At 48.8% G+C, this 21,011-nt stretch overlaps 1 protein-coding gene across 11 annotated transcripts; it reads left to right on the top strand.

Annotated features, from left to right (window-relative positions):
• The first annotated feature begins 1,942 nt into the window (after window positions 1-1,942).
• ETV4 (ETS variant transcription factor 4) lies at window positions 1,943-20,773 on the top strand. Of its 11 annotated transcripts, none has more exons than XM_063354564.1 (12): window positions 1,943-2,282; window positions 2,371-2,461; window positions 2,627-2,674; window positions 6,149-6,202; window positions 9,832-9,958; window positions 10,560-10,718; window positions 11,117-11,361; window positions 14,191-14,265; window positions 14,363-14,431; window positions 14,793-14,965; window positions 15,930-16,031; window positions 16,688-20,139. In XM_063354564.1, the coding sequence occupies exons 1-12, from the start codon at window positions 2,238-2,240 to the stop codon at window positions 16,907-16,909; spliced, it is 1,410 nt and encodes a 469-aa protein (XP_063210634.1). In that variant the 5' UTR covers window positions 1,943-2,237; the 3' UTR covers window positions 16,910-20,139. The 11 variants fall into 11 exon arrangements, 9 of the variants coding, with proteins under 9 accessions (XP_063210634.1, XP_063210633.1, XP_063210632.1 ...); XM_063354563.1 differs by having other exon boundaries at window positions 2,368-2,461; window positions 14,796-14,965; XM_063354562.1 differs by having other exon boundaries at window positions 2,368-2,461.
• Window positions 20,774-21,011: the final 238 nt, after the last annotated feature.

The raw sequence follows: 21,011 nt of genomic DNA, 5'->3' as shown, positions 1-21,011 counted from the left end.
GCCTGTTCCAAGGCTTGATAACCCTTTCGGTGAAGAAATTTTTCCTAATATCCATCCTAAACCTCCCCTGGTGCAACTTGAGGCCGTTTCCTCTTGTCCCATCGCCTGTTCCTTGGGAGAAGAGACCGACCCTCCGTTCAGGGAGCTGTAGAGAGCGAGAAGGTCTCCCCTCGGCCTCCTTTTCTCCAGGCTGAACGCCCCCAGCTCCCTCAGCCGCTCCTCGCAAGGCTTGTTCTCGAGAGAATCTCTAGTCTCCCTTAGTGACAGGGAAGTGGAAAGACAACTGTGCTGAGACCCAAGGCTCCTCCTCCATCAGCAGTTCTGTAACTGCCAGTTGGATGGGAAATCAGAGCACCACAAAGTAAACCAATATTACAGTAGAAAATCCCATCCGGTTTAGAGTTCAGAGCACAGCCGTATATTGAAATCACATCTAAAGTAACAAAGGTTGCGTTATCTCTTAACCAGGAAAAGTAGCGCTAATAAATGAGAGTCAAACTGCCGGTTTGCTACGACGTGCGTAGGTAAAAGTGCAAAGCATGAATATCTGTTGACACTTAGACTTTGTAAGACATTTGAAGTATAAATTGCCTAACAACAATCTAACTGGGAGAAATATTCTCTTCCGATAAAACTAGATTAAAATTAAGAGCCTGAATAGATTGTTACAAAATATACGGAGCAGAAACAAATTCAGTAAAACTGAAAATTCAAAAGATTAACTCATATGCTTCAGTGATCTTCTCAGAGTCAGTTTAAATTCCAGCGCTGTATCTAACCGCGTGTACAATGTTTGGGGACGTGGGAGCAGTTGCTGGATGTAAACTTCCTGACAATTAGCATGTGTTCGTTCTGCTCTCATAGACAGGTTAGAACTGTGTTTCAGTCAGGCGTCCTGGCAGAGTGGGGTTCTGGGAGCACTGGAGCTGTAGCCTGCTAGTGTGAAGATCAAAATATATATTGTCCAGATACTTAAACATGTCATTCTGCATCACAGATACCCCTTTCATAGCAAGCATGTAAGCAGATCGCACTGGTGGTGTTAGCTATAGAGAAAACACGTCCAAGATGTACAATTTCCAGTCAGCCTTAGGGATCTTTCCCCTTTCCTTCTTTTTCTCTTCCAGAATTTCCAATCATTCCACGAATGATTATCTTCTTATCACCAGGTCCCAACTGTAACTGGTATTTTTTTTTGTAGGATAAATAGGATCAATAAATGTTAAATATGATCATGGAACTTTAAAGGAGAAATTTGAAAAAATAACACGATGCATGTGCGTTGCACAGAAGACAGCACCTGCTATGCACAAAAGCACGCAATCCCACTTTTTTGGTGTGCAAATCCCAGGACTAGGTTTTTCCTATGTGTTCTTGTCCCTAAATATTTGTGAGAGTAAAACCGATCTTGGTAGCCAGGGCTTTAATTATTTTCACTCCAGATGCATGACTGAGGTTTGTATTTTTTTTTTTCCAAATCTTGTTGAAACTTAAAAAACTTCCCCGGAACTGAACTGAACGTGCCTGAAGACTGTTTTAAAACGACTGCAGCGCGCGTGAGAACGGGCAGGCCCGGTCGTGTGCCACGCTGGGTGGGAGCCGGAAAGTGCAGGCGAAGCACGGCTGGAGCGCCTTTGCAGGCTTTCATGAATGAACTTCGGGAGGTTTTCTTATGAATGGGAGCTCCGTCCTTGAATGAATTCCAGAGTGCTGCGGTCTGATTGGCCCCGAAGGCTAAAGCTCCTCCCACTTTTGACTGGGTGAGGGCCAGGAAGAGCTGGGATTGGCGGGCGTGTCCTAACCCCCGGCTTCATTCACAAAAAAAGTCAATGAAACAAAGGAGCAGCGAGACGGGCCCCTGAGCGCGGCGATGCGCCAATGGGCGGCCGCTCCCGGGCGCGCGGCGGCCTGAGGGCGCGGCGGGGCGGGGCGGCCCCGGGCTCCGCGGGCGAGCGGCGGCCACCGGGGACCCGCCGGCCCGGGGCGGCGGGGGCTCGGCCCGGCTGGGCGCTGGCGGGCTCGGTCCCGCCTCGTATCACAAGTTTCGGCAGCTGCGGCGCGATCGCCGCCTCTCAGGGGCGGCGGGGAGCCGCGCTGCCCGCCCGTCGCCCGTCCCGCCGCCGCTGACCTCGGCGCGGGGCGGCCGCACGGCGGGGCCGGCCCGGCCGCTGCCTTCCGCAGGTGCCCGCCGAGAGGCGGCGGCTCCGCGCCCGCGGAGGCAGCGCCCGGGCGGCAGGATGAAGGGGTACCTGGACCAGCAGGTGCCGTTCACTTTCCCGCAGGTGAGCGGCGGCTCCGCCGGGCGGGGGGGCTCCGGGCCGGGCCCGCTCCGGTCAGGGACCCCGCGCTGATCTGCTCCTTCCGCAGCAGCCTCCGGGCCAGGCTCCGGGCGGCGGAGCTCTGATGGGCGCTAGGAAGAGAGCCGGGGAGCCGGGCCCGCCGCCGGCGCGGGATTCGGAAGGTGAGGGGGGGGCCGGGACTGGAGGGAGGGATGGGGACGGGAAGACGCCGGGGCAGGGACCGGGTCCTCCCCCCGCGCCTCCGCCCCCACCTCCTCGTTCCTCCCGGATCTCCGTCGCTGGAGCATCCCGCTGTTCGCTGAGGAAACCTCTCCCTTTCCACGCAGAGCTCTTCCAGGACTTGAGCCAGTTCCAGGAGACTTGGCTGACAGAAGGTAGGCTCCTTCCCCCGGCCCTGTTGCGTTTCGCTCCTCTTTCAGTTGTTTGTCTTCTGATGTTTGTCCTGCTCCTTTGCTTTGTTTGCCTAGCTCCAAACACGAAGTAGTTTTTTTTTTTCGGACTCGCCAACCTCTGGCTTGTGTAAATGAAGACGCATGAATCACACCATTGTGCTGGGTATTTGCTTATGAATGGAACTTGGCAGTTGGCCCATTTTCCTGGTTACAATTTTCCTTTCAGGCTCCTGGTAACTGGTTGGATTTTATGCTAATTTGTCACTCAATCTTTGTTGGTTGCCAGAACGTCGATATTTTCTTAAGCAAACAATAAACTATTCTTTAATTTGGAGAACAAAATGCTTCTCAACTTTTTTTTTTTTTTTCTTTTTTAAGATAATTCTTTGAGGGGACCTTCCTGTAATTTACACACCGTTCAGTTTGGTGTCTAAATTGTTTTGCCTTGTGACCTCAAGGAAGAGAAAACCTCAAATCCCAGGGAATCCCGTTAATTCCAAGTGAAACTAGTTTTAAACAGTATTGTGAATTTGCTCTAATTCCAGTACTACAAGTGATCCATTTTCTCGAAAATTCAAAACACATCCTCAAGTACAGACTCTTGATAAATCTAAAAGTACTTACTGTGATATAGGTACTTAGCGACTACTTAACAATAATAATATAAAAATACGCATGGCATTTTGAGCAGGGTTATTTCCCCTAATTTTACGACAAGCGAAGGACAATCCTGTCAAACAGTTCTTTTTTTAAACCTCCAAAATTTGCCAACTAAGTAAGATTATTAAGGGGGGAAAGAAAAAATAATCAAATGGTTTCTGTTCGTTTCAAGCTGAAATGCGGTTACGTTGATGAGGCAGCGTTCAGGAGTGTAAGGGCTGCAGGGATGAAAGAGGAATTACCTGGAGGCTCTTCCGGGATGGAAACACCTAACTTACATCAGAGCAGAAAAATGGGTATTAATCGCTGGTCATCTAATAGATCTGCTGAATGTGCACGCAAGCTCCAGACTGGTTTCTCTTAAATCTTCAAAAACCTTGAGCTGCCAACAAGATAAATTTGTCTCGGGATTGATTTCTGGTAGACTTTCAGTTTTAGGCTTTCTAAGGCTTTATAATATCTCTAGCTCACTGTTCTAAAGAACTGGCATAGAATCTCTTACAATCTGCAGCAAAATCTTCGTAGAATAAATTCATAAGTATCCTGGGGTGAAGGGAAGGTCACACGTGGTCTCACAGCGCTGTATCGAAAGAGGTAATCTGCTCTTATACGTGATTAGTAAATGATAAGGCAGATTTATTTATTTTTTTTTTAATAGCTCATAGCATCTAGTCAGAGTCCAAGTGAAATCTCTGGGAAATTCAATGCCTGTTTTAATATCCTAGTGTATTATTTTAGACCGCGTATATAGGGAGCTACTTTCTCCCACGGTGACTCCCATTTCCAGACTTTTAAGAAGGAAAGTTGCCCTCTGAAGCAAACCGTCATTTGTTTTTCTGTATTCACCAGTATGTCAAATTATTTTCCGGAATGGTGAAAATAATATTTTTTTTCATTAGTGTCTTGTACGTGTCTGTATGGTAGCATTTGTTCACGAGAAGGCAACTGAAAACTTAAGAGTGCCTTCCTAAACAATGCAGAAGAAAAAGAAAGTGAAAATATGAAATGTGTTATTTATTCTCTGCCTCTGCCACATTTACTTAAGAAATTTAGCTATTTTATTTACAGTTCTTGGTGTTACTTTTGAAATAAGAGGAACAAACCTAGGAAGGAAGCAAACTGGAAATATAATTTCACAACAAACTATCAGTCATAAGAAAAATGTTAACAAATTTAAAGCACATACACGTGTGTGTATATGTGTCAATATATGTATTTGTGCGATTTCATTCATAGGGGTATCCCTGTGTTAGCTTTTTAGAATATTTTTAGTAGTGTAAATTACCACCCGATTTCTCCTTTGCAGAATAACGTCTGCATGTAGATGACTCTTAAAAGAAAGAGGTGCTGAAAAATCCTAGGCCTTGGTACTAAAAATCTAGTTTTCCTCTACGCCGTTTTTACCTCTGGGCAGGTAGTTAGTCATCCGTGCTGACTGCAAGGAGGAGAGGTGCGCTGCTCTGCGTGTCCTTAGTCAGCCAGCTCTAGTGACGGTGCTCCGCGTCTCGAGAACGGCGCGGGAGATGGCGAGGCACGGGTGGATACGTGCAGTCTGAGGGACTGAAATAAACCTGGGCTTAGGCTTTAAACATCTGATTAGGTATCCCAGTTATTTTAAGTATAATTATAGTTCGGGCGGAGAACAAGAAAATGTCTATCTGTATTGGAAGTATATAACAAATATAAAATTTTAAATTTTCTTCTGGCAACTGGCACGGTAGCCAGAATAAATATGAACCCTGAGCCACGAAGAGGCATCTCCTCATAAAGTGACTTTTCGGGTCAGCAGACAGACACGCAGGAGCCTCACCAGTTTCTCTAAAGGAGGCATTAAACCTGAAGCCTCTTAACACTGCTAAGCTGATGTTGTTAACTATTTCACTGTTGTTAACTATTTCACTGTTGTTAACTATTTCACTGCTTACCGCGTTCAGCAGCAACTTGTTCGAGTGAGGTGGGCTGTTCCGAGGCACATGAGGCCCCTGCAGGCTTTCAGATGCCTTTATTAGGCAATCTTTGGAATACTCAAATATCGTAGACCTTGCTGTTGTCCTGGAGCTGTACTAACAGTGCTGTCCCCAGGGCGGATGCCTACAAATAAGCTTTAGTGCACTGATTTGTGGGGAAAGAGCAGCTGTTTGCTGTCAGGTTCCCTGTGACTGCACCAGCACTTCCTCCTACGTTTCCCATTTGCGAAATCACGCATACATGCAAGGCGCTATTAACAACTTCCCTCTCCTGCTACTGGATAACTTCTTCTTATTTTTTTTTTTTTCTTCTGAAATGGTCTCCTCCGGCTGATGTACCAGTGGTAGCCTGTTCCACTAGTGCCAAGCCATCCGCTGCTTCTGCAGCTCCTGAAAAGATTGTATACGAAGGCGCAGATGCTTCCTGTTCTGCTCATCGTTGCGGCATAGCCTTTCCAAATTGATCGGTTGTTTTTCCTACGCAAAATGCTTAAAAATCCCTACCTGTTCTGTTTCTAATGAAAACTGTGAACCCTGAGCTAATAAGCTTGCTGTTGTCCTTATTTCCAAGGTAAGGGAGGAAGAAGCTGGCAGGCTGTTAAGGGGTAAATCTGCGGGCAGAAGGACTGCAATCATTAATCCCAAAGGGAAACTATCCCCAGTCACTAAAGTGCATCCCAGCACAAAGCTCAGATCTTTCCTGCATAGGCTTATTTCTGCCTTACTGTTAATTATACCGTACGAAGTGCCGAATCTAAATCTCGCCCCTCTCTCTCTTTCCCCCTCCCTCTTCCCTCCCACCCCCTGCCTTCCCTTCCTCTCCTGGCAGCTCAGGTTCCAGACAGAGATGAGCAATTTGTGCCTGACTTTCATTCAGAAAACTGTAAGTAGCGTGGGGGCGATCGCATATCTCAGGGGAGGAGGGCAGGATACACTTTAACCAAACAAATATATAAACGCAACACCCAGACATTGAGGATAAAGTACTCATTTCTACATTGTGATGGTGACCGAAAAAAAGAAAAAAAAAAAAAGGCTGTCTACATCTGGACAATGCAAAAGTTATCTTTGTGAGGTGGTAACTACCGCAGTCCTTTATGCAGAGTGGTTTCAAGGGATGTGTATTTCAGTTGGTGTGTGTGTGAATAAGTAAGTACCCCTGAACAGCTGAGAAAATGCATTCCTGTGACAATCAAAGGTAAAATTTGTGCTGTTACTCCTCCCAGAGCCAAAGAAATTGGACTGTACGTGGAATTATTGGTGCTGTGTCTCCTGCAGGTGCTTTTTTGGGGGCTCTGCTCACCTCTGTGGCCTCTGGCTGAGCAGCTGCTGCCAGCGTGGCCCCTGTGAGGTATGGGTCTGTGCTGCCTGGCACGGTATCCCCGAGGCGATGCGCTCGCTAGCCTGCTTGCTCTCTGCCCCTGGGGACTGCCCACTAGACTGACTGCGTGCGTGTGTCCAGACTCTACAACTGGTCAAAGCACACTTCGCCCTACAAAGGAGCTGAACGTTGCACAGGTACAAGCGTACGGACAGGAACCTTCCACACAGTGGCCACGCAACATTTTTCTGCTTCAGCTGGACCTCACAGCGTGCCGCCGTTTCATTTGGAAGCCAGTGCTGGGCTAAGGCTACATGCCTGAAGTGAATACGGACTGTTGTGAACAGCTCTGAGTCGCAAGCAGCTGCAGGAACGCGGAGCCTGACGTTTGCCAGGCGTGTCGAGGCTACGAGAAGATGCCTCACCATTCCCTGGGGACGTACACGTCTGGCAGCTAACTGAGAGTAGAGATGTCCGCTTAAAGTCAACTTTGGTGCCCTTCCTATGCTGAAACCCCTCTCTGCCCAGGGTGGTTTTCCCCATGAAAACTAAAATGAAGCATTTTTACTGGTTCTTCTTGTCTACCTCCTTCCCCTGGCCTTGCCCCTGCAGCACAGCTGGGCTTGTTCTCTGAGTCATACATCTTGTTTCTTCCTCTTTTTGACCTAGAACTGAGGAGAGGGCTGGTCCCGTGTTTCACTCCGAATGAATGAATGAGCCAGTTGTAATGCGATAGCCTGTTCCAGCTATTAGGGGCTGGAAAGAATTGGCTGCTCCTAGCACATGTAGCTTCTTGAAACTTCAGTGGAGTTCAGTGTGCTGACCAGAGCAATTTATTATTTTTTTTCCCCCTGAGACTCAGCTAACACATCGGTATTTTCAGATGTTTACTCTACACATTGAAAAGAGCTGCTGCAGACAGAAGGGAAATGGATGCCCCAGGCATAGAAAGACCCTTTTCTCTTTCAACCCGTCCCTGGGCCTGGGGTGTTTGCGCAGATGATGAGCGTCACGCTTGGGATACTGAACCCACCCCTGGCGTGGGGCAGGCCCACGGCGTCAGCGCTCTCGCACCTGCCATCAGTTTGGACGGTGCCAAGAGCTGTTGGTGAACAGGCCCCTCGGCTACGACTGACGGCAGCCCCAGGATGGGCTACGGGAGCCAGTTGTCCCTGAGAAGGAACAAAAGCCAGAAACAATATGACTTTCTGGTATCTCACAGATTTCTTTCTTTATATTGATTCTTTATATTGGGTGCTGGCGTGATGTAAAGATGGGCTTTTCTGGTGTATGCAGAAACCGGAGGCAGGCAAAAGAGGTCAGGTTTGGGCTTGGTTTTTTTTTTCCCCTTCTGGCTGAGAAAATAAATTTTGGGGAGGGATGGTCACAATAGAAAGTGGCCTTAATATCCCGTGCTAAGAGAGACAGCAGCAGCCCCTTCTCCAGCCCTTTTGATGGCTGCTTGCTGCAGCACTTCTGAAGGGACAATTAGAGCTTCCTGGGAAGGAGAATGGCTTGAGGACAGCTGGTGCATGTGCGGTTCAGGTCAGTCCCGAAATAAACTCAGCAAAAATATGAGGTATCGACAGATCGGGATGTTACTCTTCATCCTTAAAACTGTAATCACAGCTCTGAACGTCCCAGGCTTTGCAAGCGGCATTGTGGCAGCCTGAACAGGTGGGAGTAGGCTGGCGAAGGAGGGCTGGAGCTAGCCTTATTAAAAGCTTACAGTTTTGATTTTTTTTTTTAAAAACAAGCCTAGACTTTTCTAGAGTTACCTTTATTTCCTTCCTAAGTGTCAGTGACCTCCTAACAGCGGCAGCAGAGCCCAGAGGCAAAGGTGGAAGATGCTTACCACGTCCTTCGGCCAGGACGAGCTTTCCTCAGGAGCTAGTGAAGAAAGTTTTGCTCCCTGCTGGATTTAATTAGGCATAAGAAGTAACAATAGCCACATCCTACTTCCTGTTGCTCTAAACTGCAACCCATAGTTGTTATTCATGAAATTCTAACCAGCCCAGAAATATCCCTCCTCGTCGGCATCAGGCTACGACCACAGAGCAGCGCACCAAAAACGCCAAGGAACCTTTTAACTTTTTTTTTTCTGTCACTGGTATTTCGGATGAGCAGAGCAGTTACGAGGTTCTCCCAATGCCACGTTCAGGGATGTTTGACCGTTAGCACAGAAGAGACCCAACAAAGGGAAAACCGCATTTGGAACTGATCCAGGCAGCTGCTGAGTGCCAGTGTGGCAGCCTCCTGCCCAGGAATCACAGCGTCCTGTAGAAGGGCCTGGCCTTTTTCCTGAGCGCTGAAGTACAAACCTGTTCTAATTAATGAAAGGAGATAATTCAAAGAGAAGCTGCTGAGAGGACGGCAAGCTGCTCTTCAGACTTTGAGGTATATTATAGCGAAAGCAAGGTCTTGTAAGTCAGGCTTCTGTTTCGTGCTGTGCTCTAACGCTGCCGCAGTTCCTTTGGAAAAGCAACTTTAGCTTTCTGAATTGGTTGGGTGCTCCTGAAAACACTGCTCGTGTCAGGTGTCTGTGAGCAAGTTAACCTGGTGTCAGCCCGTAATAGTATGCAATACATATAATAATATTTTCCCACAGAAAATGTTCAGCTTTGGTACCTGTGTCTACAAGAACCTTACGTTTATTGTCCTACAGGACAAACGACACTATCAGGAAATCCACGACGTGTCATCATATTAATGCGCTATAATTTAATGCAGTGCTACACGGTAATGCTACTCACAAGACACGCTTACCGGGTATGTCAATGAAAGAGCATTTTGCATGATGCAAATCAAAACTTTGCTTCTATGTGTTGAAAAATAGAGTATATGCCTGCTTCCCCTTACGAAATAACAGAAAATGTCTGTCCCAGCCCTGAACAGGTTAGGAAATACCCTCTCTAAATCCTTTTCAAAGCACTCTGGATTATCATGGAGCATGTTAACACTACCTTAGATGTGCTCTTTGAAGGTTGGTGTATCACACAGACCTTACTAAATCAAGGGCAGAGCTCAGGACAGACCAGTGAAGGGTTGTGCGTGTTGGCATTTCGTTTCTCTCGGAGCCGTCTGAACAAGGACAAGGTGGTGGCATCTCAACTGGCTTTTTACTGGCTGATAAAAACGTCTCTCCACAGACGAGGAAAGTGTCAACTTGATCTTTCATTTCTCTCCCACAGTAGCTTTTCACAGTCCTCCTGCTAAGATTAAAAAGGAGCCGCAGAGTCCCTCCTCGGACCCCACGCTGTCCTGCAACCATAAGCAGCCATTCCAGTACCGCAATAGCGAGCAGTGCCTTTACGCCAGGTAACGCGGCTTACGCAGGGGAGGGACAGGAGCTGTTATGAAATCAAGTGCTACTGCTTTCTCTAATAATGAAGCGTTCCGACAACAATCTGGTCTGCCTGCTGGGTAAGGGCAGTGCACGCGTGCTGCCACGCAAATTAGCCGGAGGGTCAGCTCACGCCTGCTCCGGCCTGCGCAGAGTAGATCCGGGCTTGCCTCTTTTTTTCTTCTCCCTAGTGCTGTTCGTCAGCTCTCCTGACGCTAAGAGCAGTTTTGAAGCAGTTTTGACGTCTATCACGTGCCTCTCCCTCTCTCTACTTTGCTTTCCAAAAATCTGTCCCGCAAGGAAATTCCTGATGCTGTTGCCCACAGTCCCAGCTACTTGCCTGAATTTTAGTATGGCTTCTTCTGTACAGACACCTTCCTCAGTTTTCTGCTTGAAGGGCTATTGCGTGTGGGGGCAACTAATAATCAGAAAGGAAGGAGTTTATGCTGGGAGTTTTCTGGCCGAGGTGGCCGCGCAGTGGGACAGCGTGTCTGCCTGTGACGCGTTCTCCCCCCGTGCTGCCACAAGTCCTTCTTGGAGAACTGTAATGCTCCGATATTTGTTTGACTGTCCCAGTGCCTATGATCAACCCAGACAAGTTGGAATCAAGTCCCCCAACCCAGGAACCCCGATACAGTCACCGCTCCAACAGTTCCCTAGACAGGACAGGAGCTTCCTGACCCCTGCGGGGCCACCCCGCCTCATATCCAGCTGTGGATACCTCAACGAAAACAGGTGAGTTACTGCCAGGAGCAGGCAGCCACTGGCAAGACGGATTGCCCTCCTTGGAGATTCAGGGAGGAGGGGCCGCAGCATCCAGATAAAAGTGCTCGGTTTCCAGCAATCACAGGATCCCCCCCATCCAAAGTACCTGGGACCCACCACTGCTCTCTAGAGTTCCAAGAAGTCTATGACCTTAAGTCCGCCAGATTCTGTGAATGATGGGCTGCGTAGCTGCCCTCAAAAACATCTTTCTTTGACGTCTCTTCCTTGCCCCAGCTTTGCGCGCAGCTCCTGCAGCCCCAGTAACAGGCTGAGGCCGAGGAAGTTTCTGTCCCTCAACCAGCCCTGCGCCAGGGCTGAGATCAGAGGGCCAGGGAAGCAGCCGTCTCATGTCCTCTCCCCTCTTCTAGCTCAGCGTACCAGCCACCTGTGGAGATGTGCCATTCCTTCCCCTCCTCCCAGGGCATGGCCCAGGAAGATCCCGCTGCCCACCGGCGCCAGATGTCTGAGCCCTGCCTCCAGTACCCTCCCCAGGGCTTCAAACAGGAGTACCATGACTCACGGTATGAGCAAGCAAACCGGGCGGGCAGCAGCCATCCGTACCCAGCAGCTGTGGTCATCAAGCAGGAGCAGGTGGACTACGTCTATGACTCAGGTAGGCAGAACGAGCTCTTTCTGATCGCGTAAGCCAGGCATCAGTGGGGGTGAGCAACCTCCTGGGTGAACACTGGTGGTCTTTGGGTTTTGAAACACTACTACTTCATCTTCAGGAGGGGCCGAGCCCTGGCACAGGCTGCCCAGAGAGGTGGGGGAGTCTCCGTCTCTGGAGACATTCCAACCCCGCCTGGCCGCGTTCCTGTGCCACCTGCTCTGGGTGACCCTGCTCTGGCCGGGGCTGTGTAGCAGGAAAAGTGAACAGTTCTGTCTGTGTCGTGGTTTGGGCTGGACTGTCCACTGATACGGCATCCAAGAGAAGGCTGGGACATTCGCGTTCCGTACCGTGTTCTGAGAAGGACTTCCTGGTAGATATTTAACAAGATACGGGAGCTAGAAGGTGATGATAAACCCATTAGATTAAAGGCAGGCATTTTTTTCCAAGGGAATAAGTAGCCATTGTGGGACTCTCAGAATTCATAATGACCCCACTGACACCACCAGAAATAGAGAAAAGGGCATTCCCAGTTTCACGGTGAGCTTTTGTTTTCAGTTGGATGCGTGAGCTGGTAGGTCGTAAAAAGGGTAAGAAGTGAGGTCAGCTTTGCAGAAATGATGCTGAAAATGTTCTGTAAATGGCAGCAGAAAGGAAGGAATCAAATATCTTGGTGCTTGTACAGAAAAACTGTCTCAGATCCCTACAGCGGGAGGGGACCTTGAAGCAGTGGCAGAGGAAAGCTGCTCTGGGTGTAGGGATGGCAGCGCACAACCCTGAGCTGCGGCTCCCGACACCGCCTGGCCCTGTGCCTTTTCCCTGACTGGAGGCAGAAGATTTGAATTCACAAAACGGAGACAAAGACGCAGCTCTCCCAGCCCCGCCGGTGGGGGTCAGCTCGCCCTGCTGAGGTCTCTCACCGGCACCCGACACCCACCGCAAACTGGCTGCAGGTCACAGGGAGAGCTGATGCTCTGTTTTGGAGCTTACCACATGAGATAAACCAGCTTTGTTCGGACAAACAGGTCTAAAAGTCTAAAACTAAAACAGTTTAAAGAGACTTGAATAAACTGGCCGATTCCAAGGACAGGCATAAGCGCGGAGCACTCGGACAAGTGCAAAAGTGCTGCTCTGTGTCTCTTGTACTGTCAGTCTCCACCTGCTACGTCCCATAGAAACAGGGCACACAGAGCAGACAGCAGCGATTCCAGAGGATCACAAGATAAAAAAGTTTATAATTCCATAAATAGCTCTCTAGATGCCAGATCAATCAGGTAATCCTCTTATTTTTCCACAAGGGATAAATCTTATTTTTTCAGCCGACCTGCCTGAAGACTTGCTACCCTGCCATCACAATACCCTCTTCTAGAGGGAATGTTACTTCTGGTTTGCTGGTATTTTAATGGACATTTTGAATAGTTTCCTTTAGCATAAATAAACATATAAATAAAAAGCTCCTATGAGGGTATAGAATCCACCTGATATTGCGCTTTCACCGGGTCCTTCTGTCCAGACAGGGGAAGAAAATGTGCAAGCCCAGAAGAGTGCTTTTTGTGAGAGTAGTTTACGATCGTAATAATACACAGTCCGTCAGCTCAGAGTACCCTTCTGCCCTTAGCATCAGCAAAACGCCTACCGAAAGCAATGGCTATACACAGGGGTAGGAGGGAAACAAGGTAAATCTTTCCGAAGCTCCCCGTTACAGCTTCCATTTCAGCTGTGGATGGAAAATAAGTTTGGTTCAGGAAATGCAGGATTCAGAAAAATGCAAGATACAGAAGACATAAATCGCAGTGCCCAAGCAACAACATACGCTGCACAAAGATAATGAAAAGACTTTCTGCTTGTTTTCAAACTCAGGCTATTTTTTCCTTTATGTTTTCGCAACGGTTTGTGAGAAGGCCCTACTGTGATGTGAAAAAGCCAGAGAGACTTAAGGCATCTGAAATGACATTTGTGAGACGCTGGCTGTAGTAAACATTCAAATGCTGCTGCTCTCCATTAACATCATCATATTACCCCTGGAAAAACGTAACGCCTCCTCACCTGTGAAAGCAGTAGCAGAGTGCACGCTTATCTTAAACTGAGATGAAGGAGAGGTGTCATACAAATTGAGCCTATTGTCCAAGATTTTGTATTAAGAGTGGTGTACGGGTGATCGACTGGCTATCCTGGCTACTCTGAAGGGTGTCGTGTAGTAGTACCACAAAAATTTACTAGTGTAATTCACGATTGGAAGTGTAGAATCATAGAATTGTCTAGGTTGGAAGGGACCTTTAAGATCATCGACTCCAACCATTAATGTAACACTGCCAAAACCACCACTAACCCATGTCCCTCAGCACCACGCCTTTTAAATACCTCCTGGGACGATGACTCAACCACCTCCCTGGGCAGCCTGTTCCAAGGCTTGATAACCCTTTCGGTGAAGAAATTTTTCCTACTATCCAGTCTAAACCCCCTCGGTGCAACTTGAGGCTGTTTCCTCTTGTCCCATCGCCTGTTCCTTGGGAGAAGAGGCCGACCCCCACCTCGCTACCCCCTCCTTTCAGGGAGCTGTAGAGAGGGAGAAGGTCTCCCCTCAGCCTCCTTTTCTCCAGACTAAATAACCCCAGCTCCCTCAGCCGTTTCACGTAAGACTTGTGCTCCATCTACACGATGAAGTTGTGGTGGGCTGGCTGAGGCATAAAAAGCCATCAGTCTGCCACAAACCCTTTAGGATGGCTCTAAGAGGACATTGATTAGACGGCTGCACTTAACTATCCACCTATGGAGAGCAAGATCATTCTGCCTCCTGTGCTTTTTAATTAAATGCAGTTGTTAATTGTTCTGTAGATGTTCCCGGCTGTCCTTCCATGTACATAAATGTTGAGAGTTATCCAAGCCATTCAACTACAGAAGACACGTTAGGTAAGAAACTCAGTGACTCTTCTTTTCCCTGCATTTCATTGCCCTCCAGTACTACCCTGGTTTTGTCTCTGACTGCCTACGTGGCTTTCTCTTTCAGGCTGCGGCTATGACAAGCAGATGAGGTCCTTTACTGATGATGTCTGTGTTGTTCCAGAAAAATTTGAAGGTTGGAGAAAGAATGATCTGCAGTTTGGGTGTAAGATAGGGTTATCCAGCCTCCTTGCTAGCCGCTTGGCCACTGTCTACATAGTCTGTTACACTGTGTTCTTGCAGGTGTGTTAGCCGTGGGTCATACCTGGCTTTTTGGTATCCCATTTCTTGAGCTTTTTTAACAGCAAACAGGCCTTCTAGCATAAGTAGCTTAATTGTGATGTTCATCAGAGCTCCTCTTGGAAGAGCTGCTGGTGAACCAGCGACTCTGTTTTATGTGAACTGAAACGCTCCAGGTAAACATTTGTGAAATGTGCTTTTTTCTGCAACTGTTTTTGCACTGTTACCCTTAGAAACGCCTTGTCTGCTCTTCTCAGCAGGAGACATCAAGCAGGAAGCCGGAGGGTACCGGGAGGGACCTCCATACCAGAGACGGGGATCTCTCCAGCTCTGGCAATTCCTTGTGGCTTTATTGGACGATCCAACCAATTCCCACTTCATTGCCTGGACTGGTAGAGGGATGGAGTTCAAGCTCATTGAGCCAGAAGAGGTGAAACCATTTATCTTCTCTGCAGGCTCAGGGGGAGCAGCCACCTTTTTTGAGGCTGTGAATTCCCAAGTGGCTTTTCCTCTGCCCCACGAGGGCTCCTGCCTACCAGTGGCACTCAGGAGACCCTGCAGCAAGTCAAGGGTTTTAGAAGAGGCCGGAACACTTGGGTGACAAAAATATGAGGTTTAAGAAAGGCTGTTTGTAAGTTTAGAGTCTCAGCAATGCAGCGAGTCAAACTACCCACTGCTTCCATTTCCCTAGACTCTTCACTCTCAAGCTTGCGGTGACTTGTGCTGTCTTATCACACTCCATACTTGAGGCTGACGTTGGGGTTTGGAGTTTTCAGCCCTGCTGATCACGTATCAAAATGATAGCTGACAGTATCTGGCAGACGCGTCTGTAATACCTGTTCATACCTTGCTCCAATTAGAACTGCATTTATCACTGTTCTTGCTACATATCAACCTTTACAGGCACTCTCAGTGCAGGCGCGTTGTTTTGGTGGGCTGACACATGATTACAAGGGATTTCTGAGTCTCATGGACAAAGCTGAAAATCATGTAGTAGGAGGAAGAAAGGCACAGGGGCCTTCCAATGGAGGTGTTCCCTCCTACTCGGGCTCCTGGTAAAAATGTCATCCTTGAAGACAAAGTGCTGCATAGGATGAAAGAGCTTTAGCAAGCTCAAGCTTTCAGAGTCCTGGGGAGAAAGGAGAAGTGGTGACAGCAGATGAGGTCTGTAGCGGCAAGGAGAATGTCTCTCTGGGACACAGGGTGCTTCAGTTTGAGTTCTACTCTTGTTGAAAAGTTGCTAAATAATTATTGTTTGAGTCCATTATTTAAATGTTGTAAATATTTGTACGTGCTGTGGCACCCTTCCTCAACAGAGAATCAGCTGGATAATGTTCTTTTGCCCCTGGGTTGGGTTCGCAGACATTCATGCACTTTGATGCTTTATTCTACAGGTAGCCAGGCTGTGGGGGATCCAAAAGAACCGTCCGGCCATGAACTATGACAAGCTGAGCCGATCCCTTCGCTACTATTATGAGAAAGGCATCATGCAGAAGGTCAGTTTGCAAAGCAGACAGAGTTTATGCCTTTAGTGATGTTTCTCATTTGAGACGGCAAGTCTTAGAGGTACAGAATGTACTCGAGCTAGCCAGGCATCCCAAGCTTTCTTTCCCCATAACTTCTCTTTGCAGCAGTTAAATGAGGAAAGTGTAAAGGCGCTGAATCTAGACAACACATGGGAAATAAAACAAAGGGGAATCACGATGTCTGTCTTTTGCTCTGTATGTCTGCAGGTAGGAGAGTTGGAATTTATGCAGCTGCAAGGACACATAACCAGCCTAGACTTGCTGCTGGGGAGAGAAAGGCTGCTTGGGGGTCAGTCCTGTGTGGTAGGGGTGGTCTCTTCCAGATGCAGGGCACTGGAGAGGGTAACTGTGAGTGCAATTATGTCACAGCACAGACTGGTCAGGGACCGTCGATGCTGTTGCTACCGGGACAAAGAGTCTGCTGGCAGCACCTCATTTCCTCGGAGCTGCTCCAGAGGAGACCAGAGCAGCAGGAGGACAGCACAAGGAAATGTTCACAACTCTGACACGTCTCAGACCAATGGGCTAGAGCAGCCAGATGTTTTTGCCAGCCTTCTCCGCTGCTGAGGAGCATTGCCTAGTGCTGCTTCTGTGCCTGCAGCATTCCTCTCATCTCTTCCCTGCAGGTGGCTGGAGAGCGCTACGTGTACAAGTTTGTGTGTGAGCCTGAAGCCTTGTTCTCTCTGGCCTTCCCTGATAATCAGCGGCCAACACTGAAGGCGGAGTTTGACCGGCAGATCAGTGAGGAGGACACGGTGCCCCTTTCTCACCTGGATGAGAGCGCTGCTTATCTGCCAGACCTCGGGAGCCTCCCTCCACAGCTTTACGGCAAAGGCTACCCGTACTAGCACTGCTGGGAGCACACCGTGCCACCCTTGCTTGTGTATATAAGGAGATGGCTGGTGCGTATTCAATCAGTACAAGCATTTTTCCAGGCCAGCCTAGGGCGGCACTAAACTATGGATACCTGCTTTGGTCAGGAAGAGTGTTCAGGTATACATGTGGATAATCACCTGACAGTTGACAGGGCCCTTGTGTGCTTGTGATAATATCCTCGTATTTGTCAGGATGGGACTCGTTCTCAGCAATGTAGACATCTTCTGAGCAGCGGAGCTGCAGCTTCGGCAGCGTATCAGGTAGTTGCTCCCTCCAGCCGGAACAAACGAGCCTGTCACAGTCCCTCTCATGGGCGAGGGAGGAGATACCGTCCTATCAGGATTTTTTTCGGATATGAGGATGCTACAATGCTGCTGCCGACTCCATTCCTCCAGCACTGAATCTCTGTATAACCTGCCCTCAGCAGGGGATGGCTCTGACCCACGTGGACACACCTCTGCAAGACCAGTCTTGCCTTCTTCCCAGGATGGCTGCAACACCGTGGTCACAGATCATATGCCTTCCCTGTGAACTGCTTGGTGGGAACAGGGAATACCTGTTGTCTTGTATGTGCATGCTCCTGCCTTATCACCTACCGCTCGTAACTCTTTGTGCCAGGGCTCTCCGGTATTTAGGCACTCTGTCTGAGCTGGGGAGCTGGAGGCACTGGCCGGTATTAGAGCAGTCCCGGAGTACATGGCACAACACACAATTTAGGGGAACCACAGAGCTGCCTGATTGCCTTGGTCCGGGGCACAGGTCACCTTCAGGTAGATGGAGCGCAGGAGGCAGCAAGGCCTGAGCCACCAGTTCATTGTAGCGTTATGGCTTTTCCAAACCGAACAACTTCTTCTACAACCATCCTCGGGATCTTTGAAGACCTGTCAGGCTCTTGAGGGTGCCCATCCTGGGCTTGGCTGCAAAATCATTCGAGGCAAGAAAAGAACCTGGTGGAGGTGTGTTAAGTAAATGCTTTGCAAAGTAATCTAAACCATACCTAGTTCTTAATATCTGAATTTAGACTTTACCTCCACAGATGTCTGCATGTTTTAGGGAAATCCTGATGTGTTGGAGTGGCAGCTATCTCTGCAGCCCAATGCAGTACACGCAACTTAACTAGATTTTGACTGGTTTTCCACAATAGTGAACCTTTATAACGGGCATCACATCCTCATTCAGAGGTGCCTCTATTTTTAATTAGCATCTGCAACCGTGTGCCCAGTTAGAGATGGCGCAGCAGAGCGTACCCATACAGAAAAAGCCTGTTTCCTCCTGCTTCAGGGTCTGTTCCAGCTGCTGAACAGAGAACATTGCCAACGCTGCCAATGTGGTAGCCTGTAGAGGAAATTCTGTATATCGATTGAAAAGCCTGATTTCCCCCAAGCCTCTCCCCTGCATGGCTAATGCCAGCTCTCCCAGCCTTGTCCCTGGGCACGAGGGCAAGGAAAGGCAGCTCTTCCTGCCCGAGAAGAGGCCAGATATTCAGAGCAGCCTGCTCTGCGTGCCCTGTGCGGTTCAGAGACTTGGTGTTCCGGCAGCTCCTGGCCCTCCTGCCTGGCCCTGCTCCCACCTGGCAAGCACACATCCTCCGGTGTCCCAGAAGTGAGGGTGAAGGGGAACCCTTCCATTGGTATAAGCTGCCTTTACTATTTATGAGTGTAAAAATACTATAATTAATAAATTGGTCTATGTCTTTGGCCAGTGCACCTTCATTCAGCCCCTGGCTAGTCCTCCCTTATCTTCTGAGCTTGCTTTGCCCATCTCCTTGGCACCAGCTTGCAGCTTCGGGTAGCTGACCCAGAGAGTTCAGGGATGCATGTTTATTTCTGAATCTTGGTGGAGTTCACGAAATGAACATTTCACTCCCTTGACATCTTCACAACCAGTCATACAACCAGGACTGAAAGATCACAACGAAATACGCAACCTCCGGCTGCACCTGGTGTCAGGGGAACAGTTCTCTGCAGCTGCAGAGAACATCGCCCACGCTCCCGCACTGCAGTACGCTGGCCACTGAGCCAAGCGCCACGGTTTTAATTAGCTTTTCCCTGAACTTCATCTCTGTCTTAAGCAGCGGCACGTCAGGTTGCTCGCGAGGAAAGTGAGCGTGTTACCGCCTGCTGAGCTGGTACCGCGAGCAGGGCAGCGCAGGGCATGCCAGCCATGAGAGTGTGCCAGCGGCGGAGCCGGGAGAGCCCTGCCAGGACAAGCCGCCCAGCGGGGACAGGAGTTACCCTGAGTGGAGGAGCCCTTTCACGCTGCACCTTCCATGAGAGTCAGGTACCTCCTAAGGGAAGTATTTATGCCTTCTGGAGGCAAATCGTGGGCTGTACCCTGCTGCAACGCTGTGTTTCTAATAAATGAGACTAGTAGCTTGCTTTTATTTGATATCGCAATCTGCAAGATTCCCAAGGATTTTATGTTTATCCAATATTCTTTGGGCTACCCTCTGCCCAGCCAATCTTCCGTCCAGAAAGGGAATTCAGGGAGCCAGCTGGCGTTTGGATGAAATTTTAGCTCCATGTTTCACTGAGGTTTGTCAAGTCAGTGCAACGGATCGATACCTGCAGAGCAGTTCTGGGAATGGGCAAGATCAGGTTCTCATAATCGAGGGGCAGTGACCTCCAAAGGGCAGAGAGTCAGCAAAGAGCTGGAGTCAATGCATACATTCTGTGTTTCCAGTTCAGCAAGACAGAGAGGCAGCCGATCAGAGAAAGATTTTGGAGGTTAACAGACAAGTGTCATAAATTTCTCATGCTTGTCCTGAAAGCGCCAGCTCCATTCCCGCCACACGGAAGATGTTTCAGCCTTGCTATCTGGTCGCTCACATTCCTGGTCGTACAGCAAAGTTGCAACAACTCTCGATACAGACAGCAGAGCTGTATTTTCCCCAGCTGAATGCTTTTGGCACTTGAGTGGGGAGAAGCGCGTGTTGCTGTGTGACAGAACAGACCGCCAGTGTAACACCTTTCAGCCAGTATCCCTTCACCACACAAACTCACAGCTGCGCTACGTCAGGCAGGTAAGAAAGGTAAGGATGACATAATTCTTAACGGAAAACCCTCTAAAGACAGAGTTCTGCTCATGGCAAGCGCTGACACCTGGCTACAAATATATCTAACGTTCTCACACTTTTTTTACTATTGTTTACTTGTTATATTCAAGATTTATTTTAGCAGCTTATTCCTCAGGATGTGATGATGCTTTGGAACCAGCCAGAAATAAATTCTAAGCAGTCATTTCTTCCTAATGTAATTTTTTCTAGAATGATTTTTTTTTTTTCCATGTGGTTGCTATTGCTGCAATGGCTTTGCTGTTACTCCTGCTGTATCAACAGTACAAAGCCCAGCAGGAAACACCATAAATCATGTTACCCAGAACATGATGCAAAGCTCCTTTCTGGTCATAGTAAATAATTAACATGCAACGTTACAGCACGTCCCAGATGTACCCTTAGAGCGTACTGTCTAGGGCAAAGGAATTACCCCTAGTATTAGCGGGTTGCCAAGCAGAGCTGAGCTATCTGATGCAATGTGCTGAAGCTAACCCAGGAAATATTTCTATTACCAGACTCCATACCCTGAAATAAGTATGAATAGTGATAACGAAGAACGAGGACCGCAGCAAATCTCACTTTATGGATTGAGCACTAAATGGGAAGGCAAGAGAGTTGCTAGAAAGCGCGTTCATCTTTTTTCAGGCTGCAAACGGCACAAAGAGCTGACGCCATCTGGCTAGGCCCAGCCTCCACAACGCCTCTCGGGGCTGCGGGCAGGTCGGAAGGGACGATGCATCGTTCCTAGCGGCACTGGTAAGAGCGCCAGGACGAGATCTGCCAGGAATGAACTCTGGCCTGGCCAGGTCAAGACTCCAAAAGCCACAGGAGCTGAGCGGTGTCACCTCGAAGAGGAGGAGAGCAGCAGAGACCCTTTTGCCCCTTTGGTGCCATTCCTGTCCCACCACACGGAGCCCGGCGGGAGCAGCGAGCGCCCTGCGCCAGGCAGACGCTGCTGTGTACAGCACACTCTCACTCACACCTATTTAAGCGGCTCAGCAGAGCAAAGAAAACCAGAG

This window comes from Chroicocephalus ridibundus, chromosome 17 (assembly GCF_963924245.1).
Source record: "Chroicocephalus ridibundus chromosome 17, bChrRid1.1, whole genome shotgun sequence".
Taxonomy (NCBI): domain Eukaryota; kingdom Metazoa; phylum Chordata; class Aves; order Charadriiformes; family Laridae; genus Chroicocephalus; species Chroicocephalus ridibundus.
The sequence above is the reverse complement of the archived record's forward strand: the minus strand, read 5'-3'. Positions and strand labels throughout refer to the sequence as shown.

Bases quoted from the DNA above. Each gene is read 5' to 3' on its own strand.
- ETV4 (XM_063354560.1), top strand. From the start codon at position 10,027: ATGAAGCGTTCCGACAACAATCTGGTCTGCCTGCTGGGTAAGGGCAGT. The intron at 10,719-11,116 runs GTGAGTTACTGC...CCCCTCTTCTAG, and splicing joins GGATACCTCAACGAAAACAG to CTCAGCGTACCAGCCACCTG. The intron at 14,432-14,792 runs GTTGGAGAAAGA...TGCTCTTCTCAG, and splicing joins TGTTCCAGAAAAATTTGAAG to CAGGAGACATCAAGCAGGAA.